Source organism: Mesoplodon densirostris, chromosome 8 (genome assembly GCF_025265405.1).
Source record: "Mesoplodon densirostris isolate mMesDen1 chromosome 8, mMesDen1 primary haplotype, whole genome shotgun sequence".
NCBI classification, from domain to species: Eukaryota; Metazoa; Chordata; class Mammalia; order Artiodactyla; family Ziphiidae; genus Mesoplodon; species Mesoplodon densirostris.
Genome location: NC_082668.1, coordinates 36,631,457 through 36,658,678, shown reverse-complemented (window position 1 = coordinate 36,658,678; position 27,222 = coordinate 36,631,457). Strand labels below are relative to the sequence as shown.

The 27,222-nt window shown below is 41.2% G+C and overlaps 1 protein-coding gene across 1 annotated transcript; it reads left to right on the top strand.

The window, feature by feature from the left end:
- Nucleotides 1-4,218: 4,218 nt before the first annotated feature.
- Nucleotides 4,219-5,513, top strand: LOC132495166 (beta-1,4-galactosyltransferase 5-like). The gene is made up of 2 exons (XM_060106846.1): nucleotides 4,219-4,756; nucleotides 4,953-5,513. The coding sequence occupies exons 1-2, from the start codon at nucleotides 4,234-4,236 to the stop codon at nucleotides 5,486-5,488; spliced, it is 1,059 nt and encodes a 352-aa protein (XP_059962829.1). The 5' UTR covers nucleotides 4,219-4,233; the 3' UTR covers nucleotides 5,489-5,513.
- The last annotated feature ends 21,709 nt before the right edge of the window (nucleotides 5,514-27,222 follow it).

The window sequence follows — 27,222 nt, the reverse complement described above, 5'->3', positions numbered from 1 at the left end:
TACACAAATCAAAACTTGTATAGTTCCTTCTCTATTTTTGTTTGTCCCATTAATGATATTCCTACTGTGGTATAAAGCCCAACAGATGTGCCTTGACATCTGAGGGAAACTGAGAGTGCTTCCAATGGCCCAACCACAAGTTCCCCTCCCCACTCTGCTCCCATGGATAAGGTCTTCTAGCCTTATCATGGGAACCAGCCACAGAGCCTGCTCATCCCTGAGTAGCAGGCTTTAGTTCCCTGCCCGCCCATGGAATTATTCAAATAAGCCAATCACATGGAACTCAGCAGGCACCTGATTTTACTACCCTTTTGATAACTACAGCTGCAGTCTCCCACAGCCCCCCACTGTTCACTCTGTTCCCAAGTCCCACATGACAACATGTGGTATGTTGTGTCCTCCTCTCCCAGGCTATGAGTATATATGACTGATAAACTGCTGTGTGGTGTTAGGTGTCATGCTTTTGGCCATTTCCATAACCCTAGGATAGAAATCCCTTTTTCACCAGTAGGATGAAGAGGGGGTGATTAAACACTTACCTGAAGAGAAGAACAAAGCTTTCTTCCTCAAGCCAAGAGAAATGCACTTGAGAATGAGACAAGGACATAATTTGGCCACTTTCTTGTGCATCCTTTCCTTCATTTAGAAAGTAATGCTAAGGACTGGAGGGAAAACTCCAATGTGAGATGCAAAAGCTAAAAGCTCTCACTTTTGGCAGATAACCAGGAAAGCTTCATTTGTAACAGGGTGATGAGAAGGCTGGGACTGTCTCCTGCTTGGCTGCTATTAGAAGGCCAACTGGGAGCCAGGGCTCGCGGTGGCCTATCCCACCTTGCCAGGAGACCACACTGGGCTTTGGGACCCCAACCATCACTGTAACAAGAAATGTACCTTTATTTAGAATGTAAAATGCACATGTCCACCTCTCAGGTAAGGATTTGAGGATTCAAAATCTCGGCCATCTTTCTGTTGATCATGACCAGTGCATGCCATTTTCAACCACACGAAACAAGTGGCTATCAACCAAGGCATTTGGTTGGCTAATTTTTCTTTACCATCACTTTCACTATCTTTCCCCCCTCCAGGCCAATCCAACCTTCTTTTATGTCCTGACTACTAAGATCCATACGAGATATCAGCTCCCTTTCTGCTCCCCTTTGAATATTGTTTTAATTTTAATATGGAATTCATTTCAAAGATATTTATTTTGTAGTTCATTTACGTTATCATGTAGTGGCTCAAAAATGGAAGTTGGAGTCTGGAAAGAGCTGTGCTTGGTTTTTTACTAAACTGTGAGACTGTGGGTAGGCTCTGGTTGTTGGTTTCTGCCTATGTAAAACAGAGATAATACACCATCCTGGGTGGGTTGCTGAGAGTATTTAATGAGGTCATGGATGTCAATCTCTGGCACAGTGTCTGGTGCATAACAAATCCTCAGCTCACGTTCATTTCCACTCCTGTCTATCCTTTTAATTTGTAAATGGGTTCCTTACTCATCAAAGGTTACTGAATATCAACAGAGGCAAGATGATTGGAGTGTAAGACCCAAAGGAGTAGATGAAAGCATATGGGCAGTTTTGGGGGATGTGTACTACTGATTCCTAAAATATCAATAAAGTTAACTATAGCATAAAAGAATGGGCAGCGAGTAGGGCTGGTTCTGTGTGTGAGTGTGAATATCTTTTACAGAGAGAAGGATAAAAGTGGGCTGGCTCTAAATCTGTCTCTTCAGGTGGGCTTGTTGGCAGTCATAGTGACTCTGGTTCCAGCCTTGTAGAGTCCCAGAGCCTCTGCATAACCTCATTGCCCTCCTTTAGACTTCCCACTCCCACTCCCCTTTGTTTCCTTGAAGCATTCCCTCCCAGTTTGTTATCAAGCTGTAAGGGTTTGAAGAACTCATTGACAATGGAGTTGGTAATTGATAACGCCTTAACATGTAATCCCTTCAAAGGAGATTGGCAATTAATAAGGGACTATGTCTTATGCCAAAAAATGGCTTTCTAATGGTAAAATTTAAGAGTAAAAACCTAAGCATATGGTTTAGAACTTGAATTCCGACAATTAGACATGCACAGCTTTGAAGCCTAGATTCATCACTTAATAGCTATGAGATCATAAGCAAGTTACTTATCCTAAGTCTCAGTTTCCTTAACTGTAAAATAGGGATAATAATACCTCCCTCATAGGAGTATCATGAAGATTCAAGGAAATAATCCCTATGAAGCATTTAGCCCTATGCTGGCACTTGATAAATGTTAGCTGTTATTGTCATTATTGTTTTATTTTGTGAAATCGCATCTCATTGGCAAGGATCAATTCTATTCATATGTAAGTCCAACCCAGAATCCAGGAAAGGTAGATATAGATTTAATTCACTTAATCTGAATTAGTTGTTGTAAGTGGCATATTGGTCCCCTGCCCACCCCGAGCTGAATTCATGGCTCTCACAGCAGAGCCCGACCACTTCTTGTCTTTTCCAGACAGACTGTAGAAGCTTCACGTTTCACTGCTGAAGAGTTTAATTCTAAGGCAAAATATTTTACCCGTTTAGCATATTGTTAAATTAGACCGGCTCCCTATCTTCTGAAATGCACATTTTGCGATTGATGGATTTAGAATTTTTTCTTTTTAGGTTTTGCTGATCACAGGTTTAAGTCTTTTCATCTCCTCTTACACAGAAAAACATTGACAAAAATGTAATCAGTGAGTAGCCCAACTGAATAAAATGAAACGGTCAAAGGAAGCTATAATGACGCTTAGGGTTTGGTGGTTCTTGGTTTCCAGTTTTGCTTTTGCAGGTTGTAGCCAGTTAGAGGTTGGGGATGCTAAATCTGCCCTTTGTGAATAAACAGACAAATGATTTGGTCTTCCATTCTGCCAGACCTTGATCTTTTGAGTTAAAGAAAAGAGTGTAAGTAATTCCTTCTTTGGAGCAACAATTTTCAGGGACAGCTGTTTTCTAGCTTATGGGGAGGAGGAATTTCTGGCTGCTAGCTAGCTTCACATGAAGGGTTTGCAGAATTCCTGCTCTGCCCCAGTTGGTGCTAATGCATTCCTCATTGTCTGCAGTGGTTGGGCTGCTCTCTTCATTAAGAGAAAAGGGATAGGGATCAATTTTCAAAATCACAGACATCTAAATGTGTGCAGAGTTTGGATATTTTAGATATCAGTACCTAAACTAAGATGAAAAATCTCAGAGATAGCAGATAACATCATGTTTCAAGGTCTGGAGAAAACTTCTCTTCTAAAAGGGCTGCCTTAAAGAATAAACAAGGCCTTAATGAGAAAGAATTCCAATTTCAAAGTTTACATTTGGAGTAATCTGATGAATCTTTTTTTTTTTTTTTTTTTTTTTTTTTTTTTGCGGTACGCGGGCCTCTCACTGTTGTGGCCTCTCCCGTTGCGGAGCACAGGCTCCGGACGCGCAGGCTCAGCAGCCATGGCTCACAGGCCCAGCCGCTCTGCGGCACGTGGGATCTTCCCGGACCGGGGCATGAACCCATGTCCCCTGCATCGGCAGGCGGACTCTCAACCACTGAGCCACCAGGGAAGCCCTGATGAATCATTTTTATAATTCCAGTTTCTCTATCGCTTAACATGAGTACAGTAGTCCAGATCAGGCTCAAAGACTAGTTGTGAGAACTATATGAGATACATGATTTCATCCTATTATGTTTTTAGTTTTGGAGATTGAAAAAAATTCTGGGCATGTATCCCAGAGAAATTAAAACTCAACATTCACACAAAAGTATATACATAACTCATGGTAGCTTTATTTGTAATAGTCAAACACTAAAAATAATCCAAAGATCCTTCAATGAGTGAATGGATAAACAAACTGTGGTACATCCATACCATGTAATACTACTCAGTAGTAAAAAGGAAGTGATACATGCAACAGCTTGGATGGATCTCAAATGAATTATAATGAGTTTGAAAAGGCAATTCAAAAAGGTCACATACTCTGTGATTCTTCCATTTATCTGACAGTCTTGAAATGACAAAAGTTTAGAGATGGAAAACAGATTAGTGGTTGCCAGGGGATAGTGATGGGTGGGGAAGATGGTGTCTGTGGTCATAAAAAGGCAGTAGAATGGGACTCTGAGAGGGCTCACGCCAGGGAGTGCTTCCCAGGGCTTCTGCTGCCAGTGTCCTGGTCCCCGTGGTGAGCCACAGCCATCCCCCGCCTCTGCAGGAGACCCTCCAACACTAGCAGTGAACACCTACCTCTTCATGATGCAGTCTCAAGGCATTCTCATCCGGGACAACATGAGAACGATCGGCGCTCAGGTTTACGAGCAGGTAGTTCGGAGCGCTTACATGAAGAGGAACAGCAGCGTGAATGACTCAGATTATCCTCTTGACTTGAACCACAGCGAAACCTTCCTACAAACCACAACTTTCCTTCCTGAAGACTTCACCTACTTTGCAAACCATACCTGCCCTGAAAGGCTCCCTTCCATGAAGGGCCCCATAGCCATAAACATGAGTGAAATTGGAATGGATGCCATACATGAACTCTTCTCTAGAGACCCAACCATCAAGCTCGGAGGTCACTGGAAGCCATCGGATTGCATTCCTCGATGGAAGGTGGCAATCCTTATCCCCTTCCAGAACCACCATGAGCACCTCCTGGTCCTGCTCCGATACCTGATTCCCATGCTCCAGCGCCAGCGCCTACAGTTTTCATTTTATAAGGTGGAGCAAGTTGGCACCCAACCCTTTAATCGAGCCATGCTTTTTTTTTTTTTTTTTTGTCGGTATGCGGGCCTCTCACTGTTGTAGCTTCTCCCGTTGCGGAGCACAGGCTCCAGACGCACAGGCTCAGCGGCTACGGCTCAAGGGCCCAGCCGCTCCACGGCATGTGGGATCTTCCCGGACTGGGGCACGAACCCGTGTCCCCTGCATTGGCAGGCGGACTCTCAACCACTGCGCCACCAGGGAAGCCTGAGCCATGCTTTTTAATGTGGATTTTCAAGAAGCAATGAAGGACTTGGACTGGGACTGTCTTATTTTTCGTGATGTGGATCATATACTAGAAAGCGATTGTAACTATTATGGATGTGGACAGATGCCAAGGCACTTTGCAACTAAACTGGATAAGTATATGTATCTGCTTCCTTATACTGAGTTCTTTGGCGGAGTGAGCGGCTTAACAGTGGAACAGTTTCGGAAAATCAACGGCTTTCCTAATGCTTTCTGGTGTTGGGGTGGAGAAGATGATGACCTGTGGAACAGAGTACAGAATGCAGGCTATTCTGTGAGTCGGCCGGAAGGTGACACAGGGAAGTACAAGTCCATTCCTCATCACCACCAAGGAGAAGTCCAGTTTCTTGGAAGGTATGCGTTGCTGAGGAAGTCCGAAGAATGGCAAGGGCTGGACGGCCTCAACAACTTGAACTACTTTGCAAACATCACATACGATGCCTTGTATAAAAACATTACTGTCAATTTGACACACGAGTTGGCTCAGGTGACCGAGTACTGAGACGAGGGGAGAATATATGTTTGCTTCACCCACCGCCCCCAAGAAAGCAGCCTGACGACATGTCTAGGGGCTCTGCAGAAGAAGAAAACAGAAATCCAGTGTCTCGTGAAGGATCACGGGGTTCAAGGAAAAAGTGTGAACAGAGCACATGCACAAAACGCCTTCACCATTTGGACTCACTGGGCTTGAGGGAGAAGGCCGGGAACTGACTTTCTCTTTTCACAAGACTGCTCTTCTCCCCCATCTTCTGCCCTGATGTCCCATCTCCTCCACGATCTCCAGAACCAAAACTGTGATACGCCACCATCCCGCCACAAATGGCCTTGGGAGCTTCTTGGCCTTCAGAGCAAAGAGGCAGACCCACCACAGGGCAGCTGTGTTTTAGGAAGGGCAAAGGAAACTCCACACGACCATTCTTCTACATCTCTGGTGTTCTCTTTGGTTTCATTAAAAAAAAAAAAAAAAAGGCAGTAGAAGGGATCCTTATGGTGATGGACCTCTTATCTATTTGGACAGTGGAAGTGATTACATGAATCTATACATGCGATATAAAATTGCACATTATTGGCCTTCCCTGCTGGCGCAGTGGTTGAGAATCTGCCTGCCAATGCAGGGGACATGGGTTCGAGCCCTGGTCTGGGAGGATCCCACATGCCACGGGGCAACTGGGCCCATGAGCCACAACTACTGAGCCTGCGCGTCTGGAGCCTGTGCTCCGCAACAAGAGAGGCCGTGATAGTGAGAGGCCCGCGCACCGCGATGAAGAGTGGCCCCCGCTTGCCACAACTAGAGAAAGCCCTTGCACAGAAACGAAGACCCAGCACAGCAAAAATAAATAAATTAATTAATAAACTCCTACCCCCAACATCTTTAAAAAAAAAAAAAGGTGACATAAAAAAAATTGCACATTATTAAATGCACAAACAAATAAGTGCATGTATAACTTAAGAAATATGGATCGATCATTGAATTATAGCAATGTCAATAGTTTGGTTGTGATATTGCACTATAGTTATGCAAGGTGTTTTCTGGGGGAACTGAGTAAAGGGTACATAAGGTCTCGCTGTATTATTTCGTACAACTGCAAGTGAATCTACAATTATCTCAAATTTTAAAACATAATTTTTTTTAGTTTGGACCTTTTGACTGCCTTTATCCAGTTCCCCTCCCCCGACCCTCTACCTCTGGGAACCACAAACCTGATTTCTAGATTAGTTTGTTTATTTATTTTCGAAGTACAATTGACCTACAACACTATGTTAGTTCCTGTTATACAATACAGTGATTTGATATTTCTATACATTTCAAAATGATCACCACAGTAAGTCTAGTTACAATATGTCACCATACAAAGATATTATATAGTTTTGGACTATATTCCCCACACTATACATTTCATACCCATGTCTCATTTATTTTGCACCTGGAAGTTTGTACCTCTTAACCTCCTTCACCTATTTCCCTTCCCCCCATTATTATTATTTTTTAATACAGAGAACTAGAGAAAAAAAAAAATCTCTCTTCCATGACTGGCCCAGTAAGATATTAATCTCATCTCTTATGTCAGTCTAATTTCTTAGTACTCTCTTTTTCTGTATTTCTGTATTTGATCCATGTGTTTATCCATGTATGTGTTTGGAGCAGAGTGAGTTTTCAAAGCTGAATTCACGCTGCCATATGAGCCCAGAAGACCTCACTTTAATGAACTATAGAAGCATTGAAAGGCTGCTCTCAGAGTTAGTGCTGGGCAGCAACTCCATCCAAACAATCCTCCCTTGGGGTTAACATTTTCATGGTAATTTGAAGTGTTCACAGTATTACTCACTTCTTTACAGCAGTTTTATTAAGTTATACGAGAAATTCATCTTTTCTACAGAAAAGTTAAAAATTCAAAGAAGCAAAAGAAAAAATAAAAACCCAACTAATTTCTAATCTGATTTTGGAAAGTAAACTTGTCACCTCAGAATAAACTCCAGAACCATTTTGCTATGAATTGAGATGTTTAGCAGAAAGTTTATCAAGACAGAATATGGATTTTACTAAACAGGACTCAATTTATAATCAGCAATCGTTTGGCTCTTCTCACCTCTGAAAACTGACCAATAGTCAGAATATCACACCTCCAAATGAAAATTTGCATCCACTGTTTTGAGATAACCAGAGGAATAGCAGAGTTCAATGTAAGCAATATGACAAAACCTCATAACTTAGGGCTTACTGTTTTGAAAAGTGTAAAATAAATCAGATAATTCAACTGATGAGATATTCAGAAAAGTAGTGCTTAAGTGTTCTCCTCGATGGTAAAGGACAGCTATTGGACTTAATGAACATACTCATATGATGATAGTTCTATGAGGGAGTTGCATGTTTATATCTATAAAAAGAGGTGGAAGATAATTAAAGATTCAAATGAGGTAATCATTCCTTAATAAGGTCTACTAAGGCTTTAACATTAGGCCATTAGAAAAGAATTTGATGAGCAACTGTCAGGTTTGTATCAGAAGCAATCAAGCACGTGTCCAAACTCCACTGCTGTTACGTGAGTGTGAGGGATGGAAATGGCACACAGGCTTTGCTGAAGAACAGTCATCCTATGATAATGAAGTTGGGGTTAATGCTAATGCAGGATATATTTGGAAACTTAAGCAGGTGCTTTGGGAAAGGCTTATCTGTGGTCAAATGCTGGTCTCCAAGGAAAGCAAAGAGATGCCTGGGCTCACTGTTATCTGAATGGCTGGTGGAGATGCTCCCATTTGTTCTGAAGGCACAAATGCCTAAGAGTTATTACTGACTTTTTAATATCCACCTAGGTCTTTAGGCCCAAATGCTGGGGAAGTGGGCAGATACATGAGACAGTTATGGACTCTGTTCACCCCATTAACTTAAGGTTGAGATAGACAGTCCTGATAGCTATCTTCAGGCCCCCTTGTTTATGGTCCCCCCTGCCACCATTGTCTGTGAAGTCTTCAAAAAGGAGAAGCACTTCCCAAACAGGAGACCCTCATCTACTCCCATCCTACCCTCCAGCTGCCTAGGAGGGAAGAAAGCTAGAGAGAACCAAAAAGAGGGGGTTTAACTCCATTTTGCTCCTCCTCTGAAATTTCTATTTCCTTAACACAGAAGACCCCTTATGTCTTCTTGAAAAGTGAATTTGGGCAGAAGGGAAGTTATGACTGTGCCCTAGAGGTCAAAGTATTTGATCAGGAGTATATGCGGAGGGGGCATTCTCCTCCTACCCCCTTGTCCATACCTCAACACCCTGGAGCAGGACATTGATGAGAGTCCCATGTCCATGGGGTCTTTCCTGGATGGGTCTAGTGTGCCAATGGCTCATGCTAATCCTTGGGTCACTTTTTTCCCCCCTTTTGGGTTTTCCTGACTTCAGATGGAATTGCTTCAAATAGCCTTATCTTCTGTAGCTGCTTTAGACCTTCACCTGCTGGGAAGGTCTGAAGTTCTCCAGCTTTTTAGTCTCATTAGTGGATAAGTTCAAATTGGAGTGAGAGGTTGAGTGTCTCTGCACATTACGCAGATCAACTTTGCCAGCACCGTACTACTTTCCTCATCGACTCCTTGAATCTAGTTATAAATAGGTTAGAACTAATAAATGAGGAGTGAGTGATGGGTCCTCTCCACTTCTAACAGCAAAGTAAAACAAGGGTATCATTGAACCTTAAATGTGATAAACAATTCTTTATTTTTAAAAATAAATTTATTTATTTATTTTATTTATTTATTTTTGGCTGTATTGGGTCTTCGTTGCTGTGCACAGGCTTTCTCTAGCTGCAGCCAGCAGAGGGCTACTCTTTGCGGTGCATGGGCTTCTCATTGCGGTGGCTTCTCTTGTTGTGGAGCCCAGACTCTAGGTGCACAGGCTTCAGTAGTTGTGGCACGTGGGCTCTAGAGCACAAGCTCAGTAGTTGTGGCGCACAAGCTTAGTTGCTTCATGGCATGTGGGATCTTCCCAGACCAGGGATCAAGCCCATGTCCCCTGCATTGCCAGGTGGATTCTTAACCACTGCACCACCAGGGAAGTCCCACAATAAACAATTCTTGAAAGAGAAAGGAGGGGCAACTCAATTATTGAGAGGAAAGAAATATGACTTGAAAAAAGAACATAGCATATATGTTCTTTTCTCTTTATATATATATACATACATACATATGCTGGCGTGGTAGCAAAATTTCAAGAGCTACATTGAGGTGGAATGCCAAGTTTGGGCATATTTGGGGAAATATTGGATGGGCCACCCAGAGTCTATTTAAATGAGTTTGAGCAACTTCCTAAGAGAAAAATAACTCATTCTAGAAAAAGGAATCTGGCTCAATACTTTGAATTAGAATGTTACTAATTCTTAAATATGGATGAGAAGGGAAATTCTGCAGGTAGCAGAGTGTTTGTCCCTTGGATATTTCTCCTGATCCAGATCTCCACTAGAAACATGGCCAAGTCTGCTGTACTGCCTGTGTAGTATTTTATTTTGAAACAGTTCAGTATGAACAATGTGATATATGTGTGTAAATTAATTTTAACCTACATCTAAGGGTTCATATAATCTTTGGTTAGCACTGGAAATCCCCCAATCTTCAATTCACATACCAAAAACAGCTAAGAAGTATTTCAGATACCCTCATCAAAATCTAGCCAAGTACCAAGTGGTATTCAAATACCACTAATTTCACTACCAAAAATTTATTTCTTTTTTTTAAAATTAATTAATTTATTTATTTTTGGCTGTATTGGGTCTTCGTTGCTGTGCTCAGGCTTTCTCTAGTTGCAACGAGTGGGGGCTACTCTTCGTAGCACCGTCTCGTTGTCCTGGCTTCTCTTGTTGCGGAGCACAGGCTCTAGGCTTGCGGGCTTCAGTAGTTATGGCTCACAGGCTCTAGAGCTCAGGCTCAGTAGTTGTGGCGCACAGGCTTAGTTGCTCCACAGCATGTGGGATCTTCCCAGGCCAGGGCTCAAACCCGTGTCCCTTGCACTGGCAGGTGGATTCTTAACCATTGCGCCACCAGGGAAGCCCCCAGAAAGCTATTTCTAACATCTTATATGCTGATGAATCAAGTCATGTTGCTCTGATGTTCCCCTAAGAGAATCTAAGGAGAAAGACACATTTTCCCCTACTTCCCAACAGCAGTCTGGGGATCAAGTTCCCCTTGAATCAACACTAGAAGCCTGTGATTTCCTGGAAGAGGCAGCAGAATCTGTTGGATGAGTGGTCTGGCCAAAGTGGTATCCAGCTAAGGCAGTGGCATCTGGAAGAGGGGATGGAAACAATAGAGTCATGGGGAAGTCTTGGCTGGTCCAGCAGGTTCAGGAGAGACTGATGAACATGGCGGCACCCAGGGAAGTGAGAATGAAGCAAGAAAAGAGAATGAGAATATCACAAATCACTAATGAGTCACCTCTGAGAACTCCCAGAAATACTTGGTGGAGATTCTGTTGGGATTTGAGGGTCAGCACCTGAGAACATGGATTGCATATGTGTAATTGCATCGGAGTGGGAAGTTAGACATGAAAATACTTAATTGCCATAGAAATCTGCACAGGATCTCTCAAAGGGTACTTTCAATTCTGTACTTGGCCCAGGCAAATACAATTGGCTTGACTCCTTAGGTAGAACAGAAGGTACCTGGTAGAGCTAAGTTTTCATAGATGCATCTGGTTCCCAAGAGGACACAGAGCTAATACAACTGAAAAGGTGTACACCTGTGACTTCAGGCATCTTGTGAATGACCAAGCCTGGCTTAGTCATTCACAAGATGCTTAAGTTCAAAGCAGATTTTCATCTGGGAAGCAGGTTGGGGTGGAAGGAAATATTCAAATGGCCTGGAGAATCTTTTCAGAACACAAATTCCCCAGGCCCCACTCTGGATCTGTTGACCCAGAATTTCTAGTAATGGGATTGAGAATGAGTTTGGGAGCCCAGTGTGTCTTCAGAATTTGGAGGCAACTGGAGAATCAAGGAGTTCTAGGGGAGAGAGGAGGAATATTTGCTCGTGTTACTAAGAGATGAGTAGGGAGGAACAGACCAGAGATACAGAGACTGGGGTTCCAGAGGAGGTGGAAGGGAGGAGGGGAGAAGGGCAGGAACACAGGTGGTCTTAAAGGGAACCGGGGGAGAGGCCCTCCATTAGCTGGAAGAAAAAAGGCAAGAGAGATCAGCTCGTGCTTTGTCACCACCTAGAGGGGTGAGATAGGGAGGGTGGGAGGGAGGGAGATGCAAGAGGGAAGAGAATGGGGACATATGTATATGTATAACTGATTCACTTTGTTATAAAGCGGAAACTGACACACCATTGTAAAGCAATTATACTCTAATAAAGATGTTTTTAAAAAACCCACAACAACATGCATGTCTTCAGAAGAAGAAAGAAAAGGAAAATGGCATGAAAAGGTGTGGCTGTAGATGAGCTTGAAGCTGGAGGGAGGGCAGATAGCCTGAGGTTGGGACTGAGGGTTTCCATTTTCTCTCTGGAGTGGACTGTAAGGCGTGACCGGCTGCAGAGAAAGGAGAGGGAGGTTCCGAGAGGCGAAGTAATTTCTTTGCACTTCTATAAGGGTGAGTGGCTGATCTGGGCTGCAAACTGAGGTCTGTCTCAGTTCAAAGTCCCTGTTCTTTCTCTGATTCTCTGTCTTGTCTTTGTGCAGTACTGTCTAACCAAACCCTGATATTATGCCTTTCTGTTAAGTACCCTCCTTGAAAAGTCATTTTTGAAACAATTAATTTGATGGATGCTTGAGACACAACAGCTTTTTACATTAGACTAAATTGTTTCCACTTCTCCACAGTCATCTCTTTGCCTCCAAGCCACGCTCCCCCAAGTCCCTGGTTAGTTAGGATCTGTAATCTTCATCGCTCAATGTGAAATTTAATTTGGGAGGAAGCCCTCACTTTCTTGGTAACTATGTATGATTGCGCTACACTTTGGGTCCGTTCCCCCTCCCCCTCAATTATCTTTCTAAAAAGAGATCTTATTTTTTTCCTCTGGGATTTTTGGCTGCTGTTTGATTCTGGAAGAGCACAATAGGAAAAACAGATTTTCCATTCCTACCAACCTAAGCCTCCTCTCAACAAACCACAGAGCCCAGTGTCCTTTCCTCGGGGAAGCAGGTATTCATATTCCAGAGAATCCACCGAACTCTGAATGCTGAGTCCTTGGTGCCCATCTGATGCCCATATGCCATCTGTGTGACAGTAACAGTGCTCTCCCTGCTACAACCTCATCGTAGAAACTCCACCCAAACACCTTAAAGAAAGAGCTCACAGATGTTCGGAAAAATACACAATAATCCTTGGATGATTAATATAATATTCTTTGGAGACATTCTATAGATCACTAGGCTGCTGTTTTATTCTGGAAGCCATAACCTCCCCATTCTCACGCCTGTAATGTTTCGTTCTGATTCATCTCAGGGCAAGGCAGATGATACCCAAACGTATGAACCAAGAGGCTGAAACATAGATCATTGCCTCCCTGATAAGAATATCAGTGCCTAGGAAGGAAGCCTTCAGCAGCAACGCTGAAATGACACATGAAAGGACAAATGATGTGGGGAACTTGTAAACCATTTCACATCTTGCCAAATGACTTTGTGTATTTGTGATTTTTTAAGATGACAATTTAAAATTTTTTTATGTTATGTGTTTTCTACTCTATTTGTCTAGAATGTAAACCTTACTTTAGCTTTCCATAAAATAAATAAAACAGAAATATAGATCTAAAACATGACAAAAACATGTGATTTTGTATATTTGTTTTGTTACCCCATCTAGTTAGTGTGTCTATAGCAGAGGTTGACAAACTTTTTTGGTAAAGTACCAAAGAACAAAAATTTGGGGCTTTTCAGGTAATATAGTTTCTGTTGCAACTAGTCAGCTCTGTTATCGTAACATGAAAACAGCCATTAAACAATATGTAAATAAATGAACATGGCTGTGTTCCAATAAAACTTTATTTACAACACAGGCAGTGGGCCAGATTTAATCTATAGGCTGCAGATTGCTGACCCCTAGAAGGTAAGCTACATGAGGACACGTGAGTCCCCTAACACACCAAGTTTGCTAACATTATTGAGAACTAATTATGTGCTAGGCATCATGCTAAGGATATATAAACTTTGTTTAATGAGGTGGGTATTACTGTCGCATTTTGTAGATTGAGAAATGAAAGTCAGAAAGCTTAAGTAACTTACCTGGGATCACATGGCTAAGTAGTGGAGTCCCATGGCCTGCCTTTCTGTTGGTGAGGGTATGGCATGGCTGGTGGGTACAGTGTGCCCTCTAGGGCACTAAGCTGGGATTTGTGTCACACCATTTATCAGATACTTGGGCTCAGGACCCCAGGAATTGTACCCTCAATTTCATATAAAAGCTGAGATACTAAGCAGTCTTGGGGTAAGAATTGTAACTGTGGTCCTTCGTGTTTTCCCCCGAGCTGTCCAGTGAAGTGGCTAGGTGTGTGTGTGCTCTGGAACCTGAGTGCCCGTGTTCAGATTGAAGTCCTGCTCGTGTGACTAGGCAGGTTGGTTTATGCCTCTGTGCTTCCTTGTCCGTGTCTGCTAAATAAAGATAGTGTTACTACCACCCAGGAGGGTTGTCGTGTGGATTAAAGGAGTCAATACAGGTGAAATGCTTAAGCAGTGCATGATGAGCATTGCTATTTTAATACCAAACACAGGTCATGGCACAAAGAGTCTGCTTACACATGTGGCTGTCTGACAAGACTTGTGATCCGTGGGCAGGAAAAGGAGGGAAGGAAGAAAAAGAAAAGTAATATGAAAGATGAAGAAGGAAGACAAAGAGTAATAGGAACACAAACGATATGAGGGCATTAAGGGCTGAGGTTTTGAAAATTATATTTCGTTCATGTAATAATAATATATGTGGATTGAAGAAAAAAATAAATATACCCAGAACCCTCCTTACCCGAAGGTATATTTGGTATATTCCCTTCCAGGATTTTATATCTGTCTCATGTGTTCTAGAGATGCTTCATATGTTCACCAGTCTGCATGTTCCACCAACACACCCCAGTTGTTCTCCTTGCTTCTTGCTCTGGACTGGCAGCTGCTCTGCGCTTCTCTCTCAGCATCTCTTGTGAGCACTTTGCTAGGCTTCTTCTGCTCACTTATGCCTGCTTGCTGCAAAGGGTGGGGACCAGCCCATCCTGTTATTCCCCGTAGCCTAGCTAGCATGAGGCAGTCGTGTTTAACAGACTTTAAATGTCTTGAGTATCCCACAAGTGAACTTCAGTGCACGAAAGGAAACTGACAACGGAGTATCTGACATTGCTGTGTCCAGCATCCATTAACCACACATATCCCACTGGACATCTCTTTCCCAAATCCCTGACTTGTTGCTACTATTGAGAAAAAAAATATCAGTAGACAGCATAATGATGATTACTGATCAGACTGTAAGCTCTGTGAAGGCAGGAACCATGTTTTTTTTGTTTAATACTGTGTCCACTTCACCAAGCACAGTGCTTTGGCACATAGTGGAGGCTCCATAAATACTTGTTATTTGAATGCATGGAGGTGCTCTGTACAGGTTTCCACTACCTATCAAAGTGAAGGAAGACTTTGATTATATATATTTGGGGGGGGGGATTTCATCTTGTTTATCATGTTTGAGATTCATTAGGTTTCTTTTTTTTAATTTTTGAATTTTATTTATTTATGGAATTTTTAAATTTAATTTTATTTTTTTATACAGCAGGTTCTTATTAGTTATCCACTTTATACATATTAGCATATATATGTCAACCCCAATCTCCCAATTCATCACACCACCACCCCCGCCACTTTCCCCCCTTGGTGTCCGTACGTGTGTTCTCTACATCTGTGTCTCTATTTCTGCACTGCAAACAGGTTCATGTGTACCATTTTTCTAGGTTCCACATATAGGCGTTAATATACAATATTTGTTTTTCTCTTTCTGACTTACTTCACCCTGTATGACAGTCTCTAGATCCATCCACGTCTCTACAAATGACCCAACTTTGTTCCTTTTTATGGCTGAGTAATATACTATTGTACATATGTACCACATCTTCTTTATCCATTCTTCTGTTGATGGGCATTTAGGTTGCTTCCATGACCTGAATATTGTAAATAGTGCTGCAATGAACATTGTGGTACATGTCTCTTTCTGAATTATGGTTTTCTCTGGGTATATGCCCAGTAGTGGGATTGCTGGGTCATATGGTAGTTCTATTTTTAGTTTTTTAAGGAACCTCCTACTGTTCTCCATAGTGGCTGTATCAATTTACATTCCCACCACGAGTGCAAGAGGGTTCCCTTTTCTCCACATCCTCTCCAGCATTTGTTGTTTGTAGATTTTCTGATGATGCCCATTCTAACTGGTGTGAGGTGATACCTCATTGTAGTTTTGATTTGCAATTCTCTAATAATTAGTGATGTTCATCAGCTTTTCATGTGCTTCTTGGCCATCTGTATGTTTTCTCTGGAGAAATGTCTATTTAGATCTTCTGCCATTTTTGGATTGAGTTGTTTGTTTTTTCAATATTGAGCTGCATGACCTGTTTATATATTTTAGAAATAAATCCTTTGTCTGTTGATTCATTTGCAAATATTTTCTCCCATTCTGAGCATTGTCTTTTTGTCTTATTTGTAGTTTCCTTTGCTTTGCAAAAGCTTTTAAGTTTCACTAGGTCCCATTTGTTTATTTTTGTTTTTATTTCCATTACTCTAGGAGGTGGATCAAAAAAGATCTTGCTGTGATTTATGTCAAAGAGTGTTCTTCCTATGTTTTCCTCCAAGAGTTTTATAGTGTCCAGTCTTACATTTCAGTCTCTAATCCATTTTGAGTTTATTTTTGTGTATGGTGTTAGGGAGTGTTCTAATTTCATTCTTTTACATGTAGCTGTCCAGTTTTCCCAGCACCAATTATTGAAGAGACTGTCTTTCCTCCATTGTATATCCTTGCCTCCTGTGTCATAGATGAGTTGACCATAGGTGCGTGGGTTTATCTCTGGGCTTGTTTCCTGTTCCATTGATCTATATTTCTGTTTTTGTGCCAGTACCATACTGTCTTGATGACTGTAGCTTTGTACTATAGTCTGAAATCAGGCAGACTGATTCCTCCAGCTCCATCTTTTTTACCCTCAAGATTGCTTTGGATATTCGGGGTCTTTTGTGTCTCCATACAAATTTTAAGATTTTTTTTGCTCTAGTTCTGTAAAAAATGCCATCAGTAATTTGATAGGGATTGCATTGAATCTGTACATTGCTTTGGGTAGTATAGTCATTTTCACAATATTGATTTTTCCAATCCAAGAACATGGTATATCTCTCCATGTGTTTGTGTTATCTTTGATTTCTTTCAACAGCATCTTATAGTTTTCTGAGTACAGGTCTTCTGACTCCTTAGGTAGATTTATTCCTAGGTATTTTATTCTTTTTGTTGCAATGGTGAATGGGGTTGTTTCCTTAATTTCTCTTTCTGATCTTTCGTTGTCAGTGTATAGGAATGCAAGTGACTTCTGTGCATTAATTTTGTACCCTGCAACCTTACCAAATTTATTGATTAGTTCTAGTAGTTTTCTGGTGGCATCTTTAGGATTCTCTACATATACTATCATGTCATCTGCAAACAGTGACAGTTTTACTTCTTCTTTTCCAATTTGTATTCCTTTTATTTCTTTTTCTTCTCTGATTGCCATGGCTAGGACTTCCAAAACTATGTTGAATAATAGTGGCGAGAGTGCACATCCTTGTCTTGTTCCTGACCTTAGAGGAAATGCTTTCAGTTTTTCACCATTGAGAATGATGTTTGCTGTGGGTTTGTTGTATATGGCCTTTATTATGTTGAGGTAGGTTCCCTCTATGCCATCTTCTGGAGAGTGTTTATCATAAATGGGTGTTGAATTTTGTCAAAAGCTTTTTCTGCATCTATTGAGATGATCATATGGTTTTTATTCTTCAGTTTGTTACTATGGTGTATCACATTGATTGATTTGCATATATTGAAGAATTCTTGCATCCCTGGGATCAATCCCACTTGATCATGGTGTATGATCCTTTTAATGTGTTGTTGGATTCTGTTTGCTAGTATTTTGTTGAGGACTTTTGAATCTATATTCATCAGTGATATTGGTCTGTAATTTTCTTTTTTTGTAGTATCTTTGTCTGGTTTTCATATCAGGGTGATGGTGGCCTCATAGAATTAGTTTAGGAGTGTTCTTTCCTCTGCAATTTTTTGGAAGAGTTTGAGAAGGATGGGTGTTGGTTGTCTCTAAATGTTTGATAGAATTCACCTGTGAAACCATCTGATCCTGGACTTTTGTTTGTTGGAAGATTTTTAATCACAGTTTCAATTTCATTACTTCTGGTTGGTCTGTTCATATTTTCTGTTTCTTCTGGGTTCAGTCTTGGAAGGTTATACCTTTCTAAGAATTTGTCCATTTCTTCCAGGTTGTCATATACTTGCTTGTAGTAGTCTCTTATGATGCTTTGTATTTCTGCGGTGTCCGGTGTAACTTCTCCCTTTTCATTTCTAATTTTATTGATCTGAGTCCTCTCCCTGTTTTTCTTGATGAATCTGGCTAAAGGTTTATCAATTTTGTTTATCTTCTCAAAGAACCAGCATTTAGTTTTACTGATCTTTGTTATTGTTTTCTTTGTTTCTATTTCATTTATTTCTGCTCTGATCTTTATGATTTCTTTTCTTCTACTAACTTTGGGTTGTGTTTGCTCTTCTTTCTCTAGTTCCTTTAGGTGTAAGGTTAGATTCTTTATTTGAGCTTTTTCTTGTTTCCTGAGGTGAGCTTGAATTGCTATGAAATTCCCTCTTAAAACTTCTTTTGCTGCATCCCATAGGTTTTGGATCATCGTGTTTTCTTTGTCATTTGTCTCTAAGTATTTTTTGATTTCCTCTTTGATTTCTTCAGGGATCTCTTGGTTATTTAGTAACCTACTGTTTAGCTTCTATGTGTTTGCATTTTTAAAGTTTTTTTCCCTGCAATTGATTTCTAATCTCATAGCATTGTGGTCGGAAAAGATGCTTGATATGATTTCAATTTTCTCTAATTTACCAAGGCTTGATTTGTGACCCAAGATGTGATCTGTCCTGGAGAATGTTCCATGTGCACTTGAGAAGAAAGTGTAATCTGCTGTTTTTGGATGGAATGTCCTGTAAATATCAATTAAATCTATCTGGTCTATTGTGTCATTTATAGCTTGTGTTTCCTTATTAATTTTCTGTCTGGATGATCTGTCCATTGGTGTAAGTGAGGTGTTAAAGTCCCCCACTATTATTGTGTTACTGTCGATTTCCTCTTTTTTAGCTGTTAGCAGTTGCCTTATGTATTGAGATGCTCCTATGTTGGGTGCATATATATTTATAATTGTTATATCTTCTTCTTGGATTATCCCTTGATCATTGTGTAGTGTCCTTCCTTGTCTCTTGTAATATTCTTTATTTTAAAGTCTATTTTATCTAATATGAGTATTGCTACTCCAGCTTTCTTGTGACTTCCATTTGCATGGAATATCTTTTTTCATCCCTTCACTTTCAGTCTGTATGTGTCCCTAGGTCTGAAGTGGGTCTCTTGTAGACAGCATATATATGGGTCTTGTTTTTGTATCCATTCAGCGAGCCTGTGTCCTTTGGTTGGAGCAATTATTCCATTCACGTTTAAGGTAATTATTGATATGTATGTTCCTATTACCATTTTCTTAATTTTTATAGGTTTCTTTTTGTAGGTCCTTTTCTTCTCTTGTGTTTCCCACTTAGAGAAGTTCCTTTAGCATTTGTTGTAGAGGTGGTTTGGTGGTGCTGAATTCTCTTAGCTTTTGCTTGTCTGTAAAACTTTTGATTTCTCCATTGAATCTGAATGAGATCCTTGCTGGGTAGAGTAATCTTGGTTGTAGGTTCTTCCCTTTCATCACTTTAAATATATCATGCCAGTCCCTTCTGGCTTGTAGAGTTTCTGCTGAGAAATAAGCTGTAAACCTTACAGGAGTTCCCTTGTATGTTATTTGTCATTTTCCCCTTGTTTCTTTCAAAAATTTTTCTTTGTCTTTAATTTTTGTCAATTTGATTACTATGTGCCTCAGCATGTTTCTCCTTGGGTTTATCCTGCCTGGGACTCTCTGTGCTTCCTGGACTTGGGTGGCTATTTCCTTTCCCATGTTAGGGAATTTTTCAACTATAATCTTTTCAAATATTTTCTCGGATCCTTTCTCTCTCTCTTCTCCTTCTGGGACCCCTATAATGCAAACATTGTTGTATTTAATGTTGTCCCAGAGGTCTCTTAGGCTGTCTTCATTTCTTTTCATTCTTTTTTGTTTATGCTGTTCTGCAGATGTGAATTCTACCATTCTGTCTTCCAGGTCTCTTATCTGTTCTTCTGCCTCAGTTATTCTGCTATTGATTCCTTCTAGCTTATTTTTCATTTCAGTTATTGTATTATTCATCTCTGTTTGTTTGTTCTTTAATTCTTCTAGGTGTTTATTCTTTTATTCTTCTAGGTCTTTGTTAAACATTTCTTGTATCTTCTCGATCTTTGCCTCCATTCTTTTTCTGAGGTCCTGAATCATCTTCACTATCATTATTCTGAATTCTTTTTCTGGAAGGTTGCCTATCTCCACTTCATTTAGTTGTTTTTCCTGGGTTTTATCTTGTTCCTTCATCTGGGACAAAGTCCTCTGCCTTTTCATTTTGTCTGTCTTTCTGTGAATGTGGTTTTCCTTCCACAGGCTGCAGAGTTGTAGTTCTTCTTGCTTCTGCCCTCTCCAGACTTTGACAATATTAAACAGAATATTTTTTGCAATTGGATTTGGATTATTCTGCTGGTTCAGAGCTTCCCCAAGGACAGTGGCTTAGGCACTTCCCCTCCCCACCCTCCCAATCCCTAACTAATACACATTTCAGCTTCTATTTAGGAATTCAGAAATGGCTGAATTTTTAAACATAACATCATTTCGTTTGCAATGTGTGTTGGATATATTATTTTACATAGTTAAGATCATAGTGTATCCATTGTTTTGTATCCTATTTTCATTCCCCCTCTGCCTTTGAACATGATTTTGTCAACATGATTTTTAATGACTGCATAACGTCTCATAGAATGTGGTAGATGTACATAATTTGCTAATCATTCTTTTTTCATTGTACATTTGGCTATTATAAATAGTGTTTCAAGGAACATTCTTACATTTAAATCTTTGTCCTTGGTTTATACTATAAGATAGATGCCTGGGAATGAAATGATGGTATCAAAATATATGAATATTTTTATGGTCCTTGTACCTCTTGCCAAATTGCTGTCCAGAAAGATTGTCCCAAATTATGTTCTCACCATAAGGCATGAAAGTGCTTATTTCATCAAATCCTCCTCCATATTGTCATCATTTAAGAATCTCTATTAATGTGATAGATGAATAATAGATTGTTAGTGTTATTTTACATTATGCTTCTTTGATTACTAGTGAGTTGAAAGGAATGTTTAGAAGCCAGGTTAGCATTTATAGTTTCCAGCAATAATACATACTACAACTATTAATATATATAAGCTTTCTGTATATAGTTTCCTTTCAGACCAACACCTCCACTACTGAACAGAAAGCTGTGATGGGTTATGCAGCCCAATCCCTGCCATATGCTTATTATTAAGCCCAACTACTGAGCAAAGAAAGACATAATTAGCCTTTGGGGGAATTATTTTAAGCCTTCAGCAGTAAAAGGCCTAAAGTTGATTTATTTCCCAGAATCTATTTGTATCCGATGCCTCTTTCAGTCGAGTCAGACTAAATGACCAGCATGGTTTCAACCTCCTGTGAAGGAGGTTCTCAACAAGTTCTGGGAGGTTAGTCAAAACTAATTGCCTTGTTGTCTTTGTACACCTCCAAGGTACCATCTGGAAACAAAAGATCGAGTCCTTTGAAAGGAGATAGAACCACTGGGGCACTTAACAGAGACAGCATACGTTGAATTTATCTCAGATTACCAGTGGTCAAGATTGAGGCACTGTGCTCTGGGTTGAGAGAGCCTTGAGCTCAGCTGAGGGGAACTTGGCCCTTGCATCTAAGGTGGGGATTAGGAGAAGGCACTGTCTGTAATAAAGACACATGTTCTTTCAGGGGACTGACTTAATCAAGAAAGCTGCTTCTGCCAGTGATTATCATAGGCCAGACTTGAATCTGTGCTTCCAAAACAAAAGCAAGTTGTCTGATTCTAAAGCCTTCTTACACATTATTGTGCTTCCAAAGACTGTATTGTTTTGTAACGATAGCAAAGGATTTTTACCCCCCAGAGCACCTGGAAACACATTGTAATTCCCAGCCTCATGTTTCACCCAAATTGCTGTCTGGATGATTTCCTTGTTTGGGCTGTTATTCATTGATGGCACATTTGGAAACAAAACCTCGAGGTTGTCATGGGTCTGCACGTATTGACGGAGTTCTCAGATGCCAAAATGATAAACACCGTGCAGATGTTCCATGGGACAGTAACCCAGCCTGCCTTTGACAGTTTCACATGCAAATGACTAAACACGTCAGCTCTGGAAATAGATGCTGCAGCACGGGTTCACTGACTTTTCTTCTCATGAAAAAGTTAGGGCCAAGATTAATTAAAGCCAAGAGTTGGTTACTTTTTTTTTTTTTTTTTCTTTGCGGTACGCAGGCCTCTCACTGTCGTGGCCTCTCCTGTTGCAGAGCACAGGCTCCGGACACGCAGGCTCAGCGGCCATGGCTCACGGGCCCAGCTGTTCCACGGCACGTGGGATCTTCCCGGACCGGGGCACAAACCCGTGTCCCCTGCATCGGCAGGCGGACTCAACCACTGCGCCACCAGGGAAGCCCGAGCTGGTTACTTTTAAAGACCCCATAATGATAACCATACCAAAATGTTTCTTGCAATTGCAGAAACTCTCTATGGGGAGCCAGAAAGTAAGAATATAAAAGTGCTTAGATGGAATTCTGTAGCCAGAGGCCATGCCTACTGGCAGATCCTTGCAAATATTTATTGGACAGATATAGTATTTTTGAATGAATAACTGAACGAATGAACAAATGATTGAATGATTGGAATAACTTCTCTAGTTCTATGTTGGCCCAGTTGGTGATGCACCGTGTGATGAACAGTAGTGCTAGCCCCCAAGTACTGGGGATTTACATGGGGTCTTAGCCCTCTGTAGAGTGCTTCCTACACCTCTCCTTCTCATGAATTCCTCACAATGACCCTACAGAGCAGGTAGTTCTGTTTCTGTCTCAGAAATGTGGGGACTAAGGAAGATATGACATGTCAGGACCAGAACTCAAACCCAAGTCTGCTGGATTCCATAGCCCATGTTCTTATCCCACATCCTAGAGTGCCGCTTGCTTAACAAGAGGTCACGTTCAGCAAAAGGTCACTATCTTTTCATGGTCTCAATTATAATTTCCTCAGCTACCGATCCAATGTTACTAGATTTGGAAGGCTGCTGAGAGATCACTTGGCCCAAGAGCCCTCCTGCTGTAGGTGGAGAATCTGAGGTTCTGCCCACGTCTGTGATCGTTTGGCCAACCTGTGCCACTGAGGGGCAGGTCTGGAACAGGTCAGCTAACCCTTGATCTGACACTTTCCCACCTCACCTCACTGAAGGTAAGGTCAAAATGGGAATCATGTAAACTAAAATAATGAATGTAGATCATGCATATTTTTAAAACATCACTTAAACTGACACCACAGTAGAATCATCCTTGTGCACACAACTCCCTCAGTAAAAATAAACATTAAGAGGACAGATGTACAAGAAGTACTTTCCTTTAAAAACATCATTAAAATGGTGAGAACATGACGAATGTGCAGATTGCACAATATCTTCAGCGAATATTGAATGCGGTCTTTTACAAAGTCGATGTGTATGCTGCTTGTTGGTTCTTGACAGTGGGAGAAACTGACGATATGTCATTGGTTGAAGTTAAAAGCAGGAGTGAATTTAAATATGGAAAATACCAGCCACTAATTCCCTCTGAGTTTTCACTCTGAACTGTGTAAACAGGTCTACTCTACCCTCTGTTCTTTCTGGCTCTTCTTCCACTACTCTAACCGAACCCCTCAATGGGACCAATGCAACTGCTCCCCATCAGGCTACTTCCCTCTGGTGCTTCCACTCACAGTTTCTAAACCATGTGTTTGTCTAAAATGCAGCCTGACTTTTTCTGCTCCTCTATGGGAGACAGTTGCTGGCTCCTCATTAATCTAAGATCTTTTGGATTGCTTCTCAAGTCATCTCCTTCCTCCTGCCTCTCTCCTTTATGCTCCAGACACATAGTTGATAAGGACTCCTCATCTATAAATGACCATGCGTGAAATTCTTGGGTGGTTTACCAAGTTACCCAAAGTTACAAATCACAAGAGGATCAGCCAGGACCTCCAGACCTCCCTCCAGCTCTGTGATCCCGTGACTAGACAGAATACACAGCTCACAGCCACCAAGATGCTTATGGAAGAGTCATGTTAGCTTTAAGAAAAGCCAAGAAAGAATTTTTCAAGAAGGACTAAATAATATATCCAATGCCCTCCACACTTAATGCTGAGCCAGATTCCTGAGATGACAGCTGTTATCTGTCTGCTTGCGACTCTGCCCACTGGTATGAGCAAAATGGCAAAGGACACAAGGGCAGGTTCTTGAGGAAACAGTGGAGTAAACTGTGGTGGTTATTAATTTTGCCTGTTTAGAAAGCTCTTCCACCTAGGGTTGCCAGATTAAATATAGGACATCTTTGTATTTGCTAAGTCTGGCAACACTACTCCCCATCCACCCCATTTTTCAGTTAATATTTGCCATCTCCCTGGCCACAGGAATAAATATATGACCAATTCCCATTCCAACAGAGGCTGGCCCAAGTCGTGTACACATAACCCAATTAGGGCCAGACTCATTTCTTGGGGTGGAAAGACACCCTTTGGCCATGGCTGCTAACTTGAGGTTTCTGGCAGCCATGCCCCCTGTTACAAAATAATGAGAGTAAAAACGCAAAGAGAAGCAGCGATAAGCAGTGAAGGAAATAGACACAGAACACTGGTAGCTCTGAGTCTCAGTTACAGTTTCCAAGACACTGGTTGCTGCAGCTTTTCCTTCTGTGCTGTGTGCTCCCCACTGCAGTTGTAGGAACTGGTAAATCCTTTTTTACTCCATTGACCTGATTTGAGTTGTGTTTCTATTACCTGTTTGAAAGAGCTTCTGACTCATACATAGAGAATTCTGATTCTTTTTTTTTTTTTGCGGTACGTGGGCCTCTCACTGCTGTGGCCTCTCCCATTGTGGAGTACAGGCTCCGGACGCGCAGGCTCAGCGGCCATGGCTCACGGGCCTAGCCGCTCCGCGGCATGTGGGATCCTCCCGGACCGGGGCACAAACCCGTGTCCCCTCGTGTCCCCTGCATCGGCAGGCGGACTCTCAACCACTGTGCCACCAGGGAAGCCCAAGAATTCTGATTCTTTTCCTTAAATAACACATAGAGAATAGAGAAGGGCGTACAGGATAGAGGTGTATGATACCATGAGCTAAGCTTCCCTCTTATCATGCATTTGTAGATTTAGGAACCATTTGTGGCAAGTATTGAATCCCAGGCTCCTTTCTCTCTTTTGTATTGTCTGCTTTCCATTTCCCTACATCATAAAACCAAAGACCTCATTTTACAGGTGAAAAAACCTTAAACCAGATGAAGTTAAACAACTTGTCTTAGGGATCAAACGGTGAAAATCCAAGTTTCAAATCAATTATTGTGTATTGAGGTTATGGAAATTAATTTTAATATGAGCCTAAGATAATCAAAAAAAGAGAAAGACAACTTGTATGTCTAAAAATCTAATGCAGTCAATAGGGAAATGTAAATGCTTGTGTTGCTTTCATGATTATTGATTGTAGCAAATCACAGATTAGAGGGACTGACTGTTAGTGAATCTCTTGGCAGTTATGTCTGTGACCACCCTCTTTCTTCTGCTATCAGATCCTGCTGCTTTGGCAACTGGGCTGGGAACATGACCCAGGTCTGCTCAGTCATAGCATAGAACTCGATCTTCCTGGCTACAGGAATGGCTCTGGGGATGGGTCATTGCCTGAGAAAGAAATAACCAGTGACTAAAGGGTAGTATAATCAGACTCCTATCCTGAGATTTGGTTTTTATTAGAACTGATGGGGAACACGTTTCCCTCTCTGGTTGTTGAACTGTGGGAATGTGTGTCTGGAATGCTTTGCACCCATTTCTCCTACCATATGGGAAAAATCTGTCTGTAGTTGGAGGAAAAAAACCAAAAAACAGTACAAAGAGAGAAGCAGAAACAACTGGCCGACTTGGTCTTTATGACTTTTAAATCCCCAGATCCACCCATTCCTGAGGTCATATCCATCTCTGCCCTTTCTTGCTTAATGCGAGCCAAAAAAAGTCTTGTTTTACCAAAGTTAATTCGATGGAAATTTCTGACACTTGAAACTAAAAAGGGACTTCCCTGGTGGCACAGTGGTAAAGAATCTACCTGCCAATGCAAGGGACACGGGTTTGAGCCCTGGCCCGGGAAGATCCCACATACCACGGAGCAACTAAGCCCGTGTGCCACAACTACTGAGCCTGAGCTCTAGAGCCCACAAGCCACAACTACTGAGCCCACGTGCCACAACCACTGAAGCCTGCGTGCCTAGAGCCCGTGCTCCGCAACAAGAGAAGCCACCACGAGAAGCCCACGCACCGCAACGAAGAGTAGCCCCTGCTCACCACGACTAAAGAATGCCCGCCCTCAGCAACGAAGACCCAACACAGCCAAAAATAAATAAATAAATAAATAATTTAAAAAAAAAAAGAAACTAAAAAAGTAGTTTTATTTCATTTGTGACGCTACTTTTCTTTGTTGTCATGGATTATTGAAAGTTGCCTGCTTGTAATTTTCTAAGTTAATAATGATCTGGTAAGAGCTAACAGAAAATCTAAGGGTAGGTTTAAATTCAATATGAATTTTTGGGGAAAATGTTATAACACCCACATGCAGTATTTAAAAATAAGTTTTAGCTTTAGACTTTGTTGTTAAAAAAAAAACCTTAAGATAGAGGAAAATATATGAGAAGTATTAGAATATGTCTTAGGGTAGGGAAGGGCTTCACAAGCAAATCTAAAACCCAGAAACCATAAAGGAAAGTATCAACAGATCTGACTGGGGAAATATTTAAACTGTTGGAATATAAAAGTTGTTAACAAAATTAAAAGACAAGTGACAGAATGGAAGAATATGTTTGCAAAATATATAATTTATAGTGAGTTAAGGTCCATAATATATAAAAGGTTCCTACTGGTCCATATGTGAACATAACCCAAGAGGAGAATAGACAAAACTTATAAATAGACAATTCCCAGAAGAAAAAAGAGAAATGCTCATTTCAACCCATTAGTGCAAGGAACACAGACAGGACATAGAAAATGTGAAAAAAATCTGAAGATACAGCATTTCCTTTGAGGAAAGCCCCCTTTGCCTACAATTCCCTTTCCTCCTTTGCCAGTCTGGAAACTCATTTGTATTTTCCCAGCTCAGGTCCAAGCAGAATCCATCGAGTTCTCCTTCGTGCCTCCAGTATACCTTGTGCATGCATCTCTTATGACCCTCAGTCACTGCATTTGTTGTGTGCTTACCTGTTTGCTTTCTCTCATTGCCCAAGGGCTGCATCCATCACTTGGTCTTAGTGATGAAAACAATCTCTTTGATTTCCTGATATATTACCAAATATGTGT

What these genes read in the sequence shown, in the direction of transcription:
- LOC132495166 (XM_060106846.1), top strand. Translation starts at nt 4,234, where the DNA reads ATGATGCAGTCTCAAGGCATTCTCATCCGGGACAACATGAGAACGATC. An exon ending in GCTTTTTTTTTTTTTTTTTT is followed by an intron (nt 4,757 to 4,952) that starts GTCGGTATGCGG and finishes GGGAAGCCTGAG; the next exon opens with CCATGCTTTTTAATGTGGAT.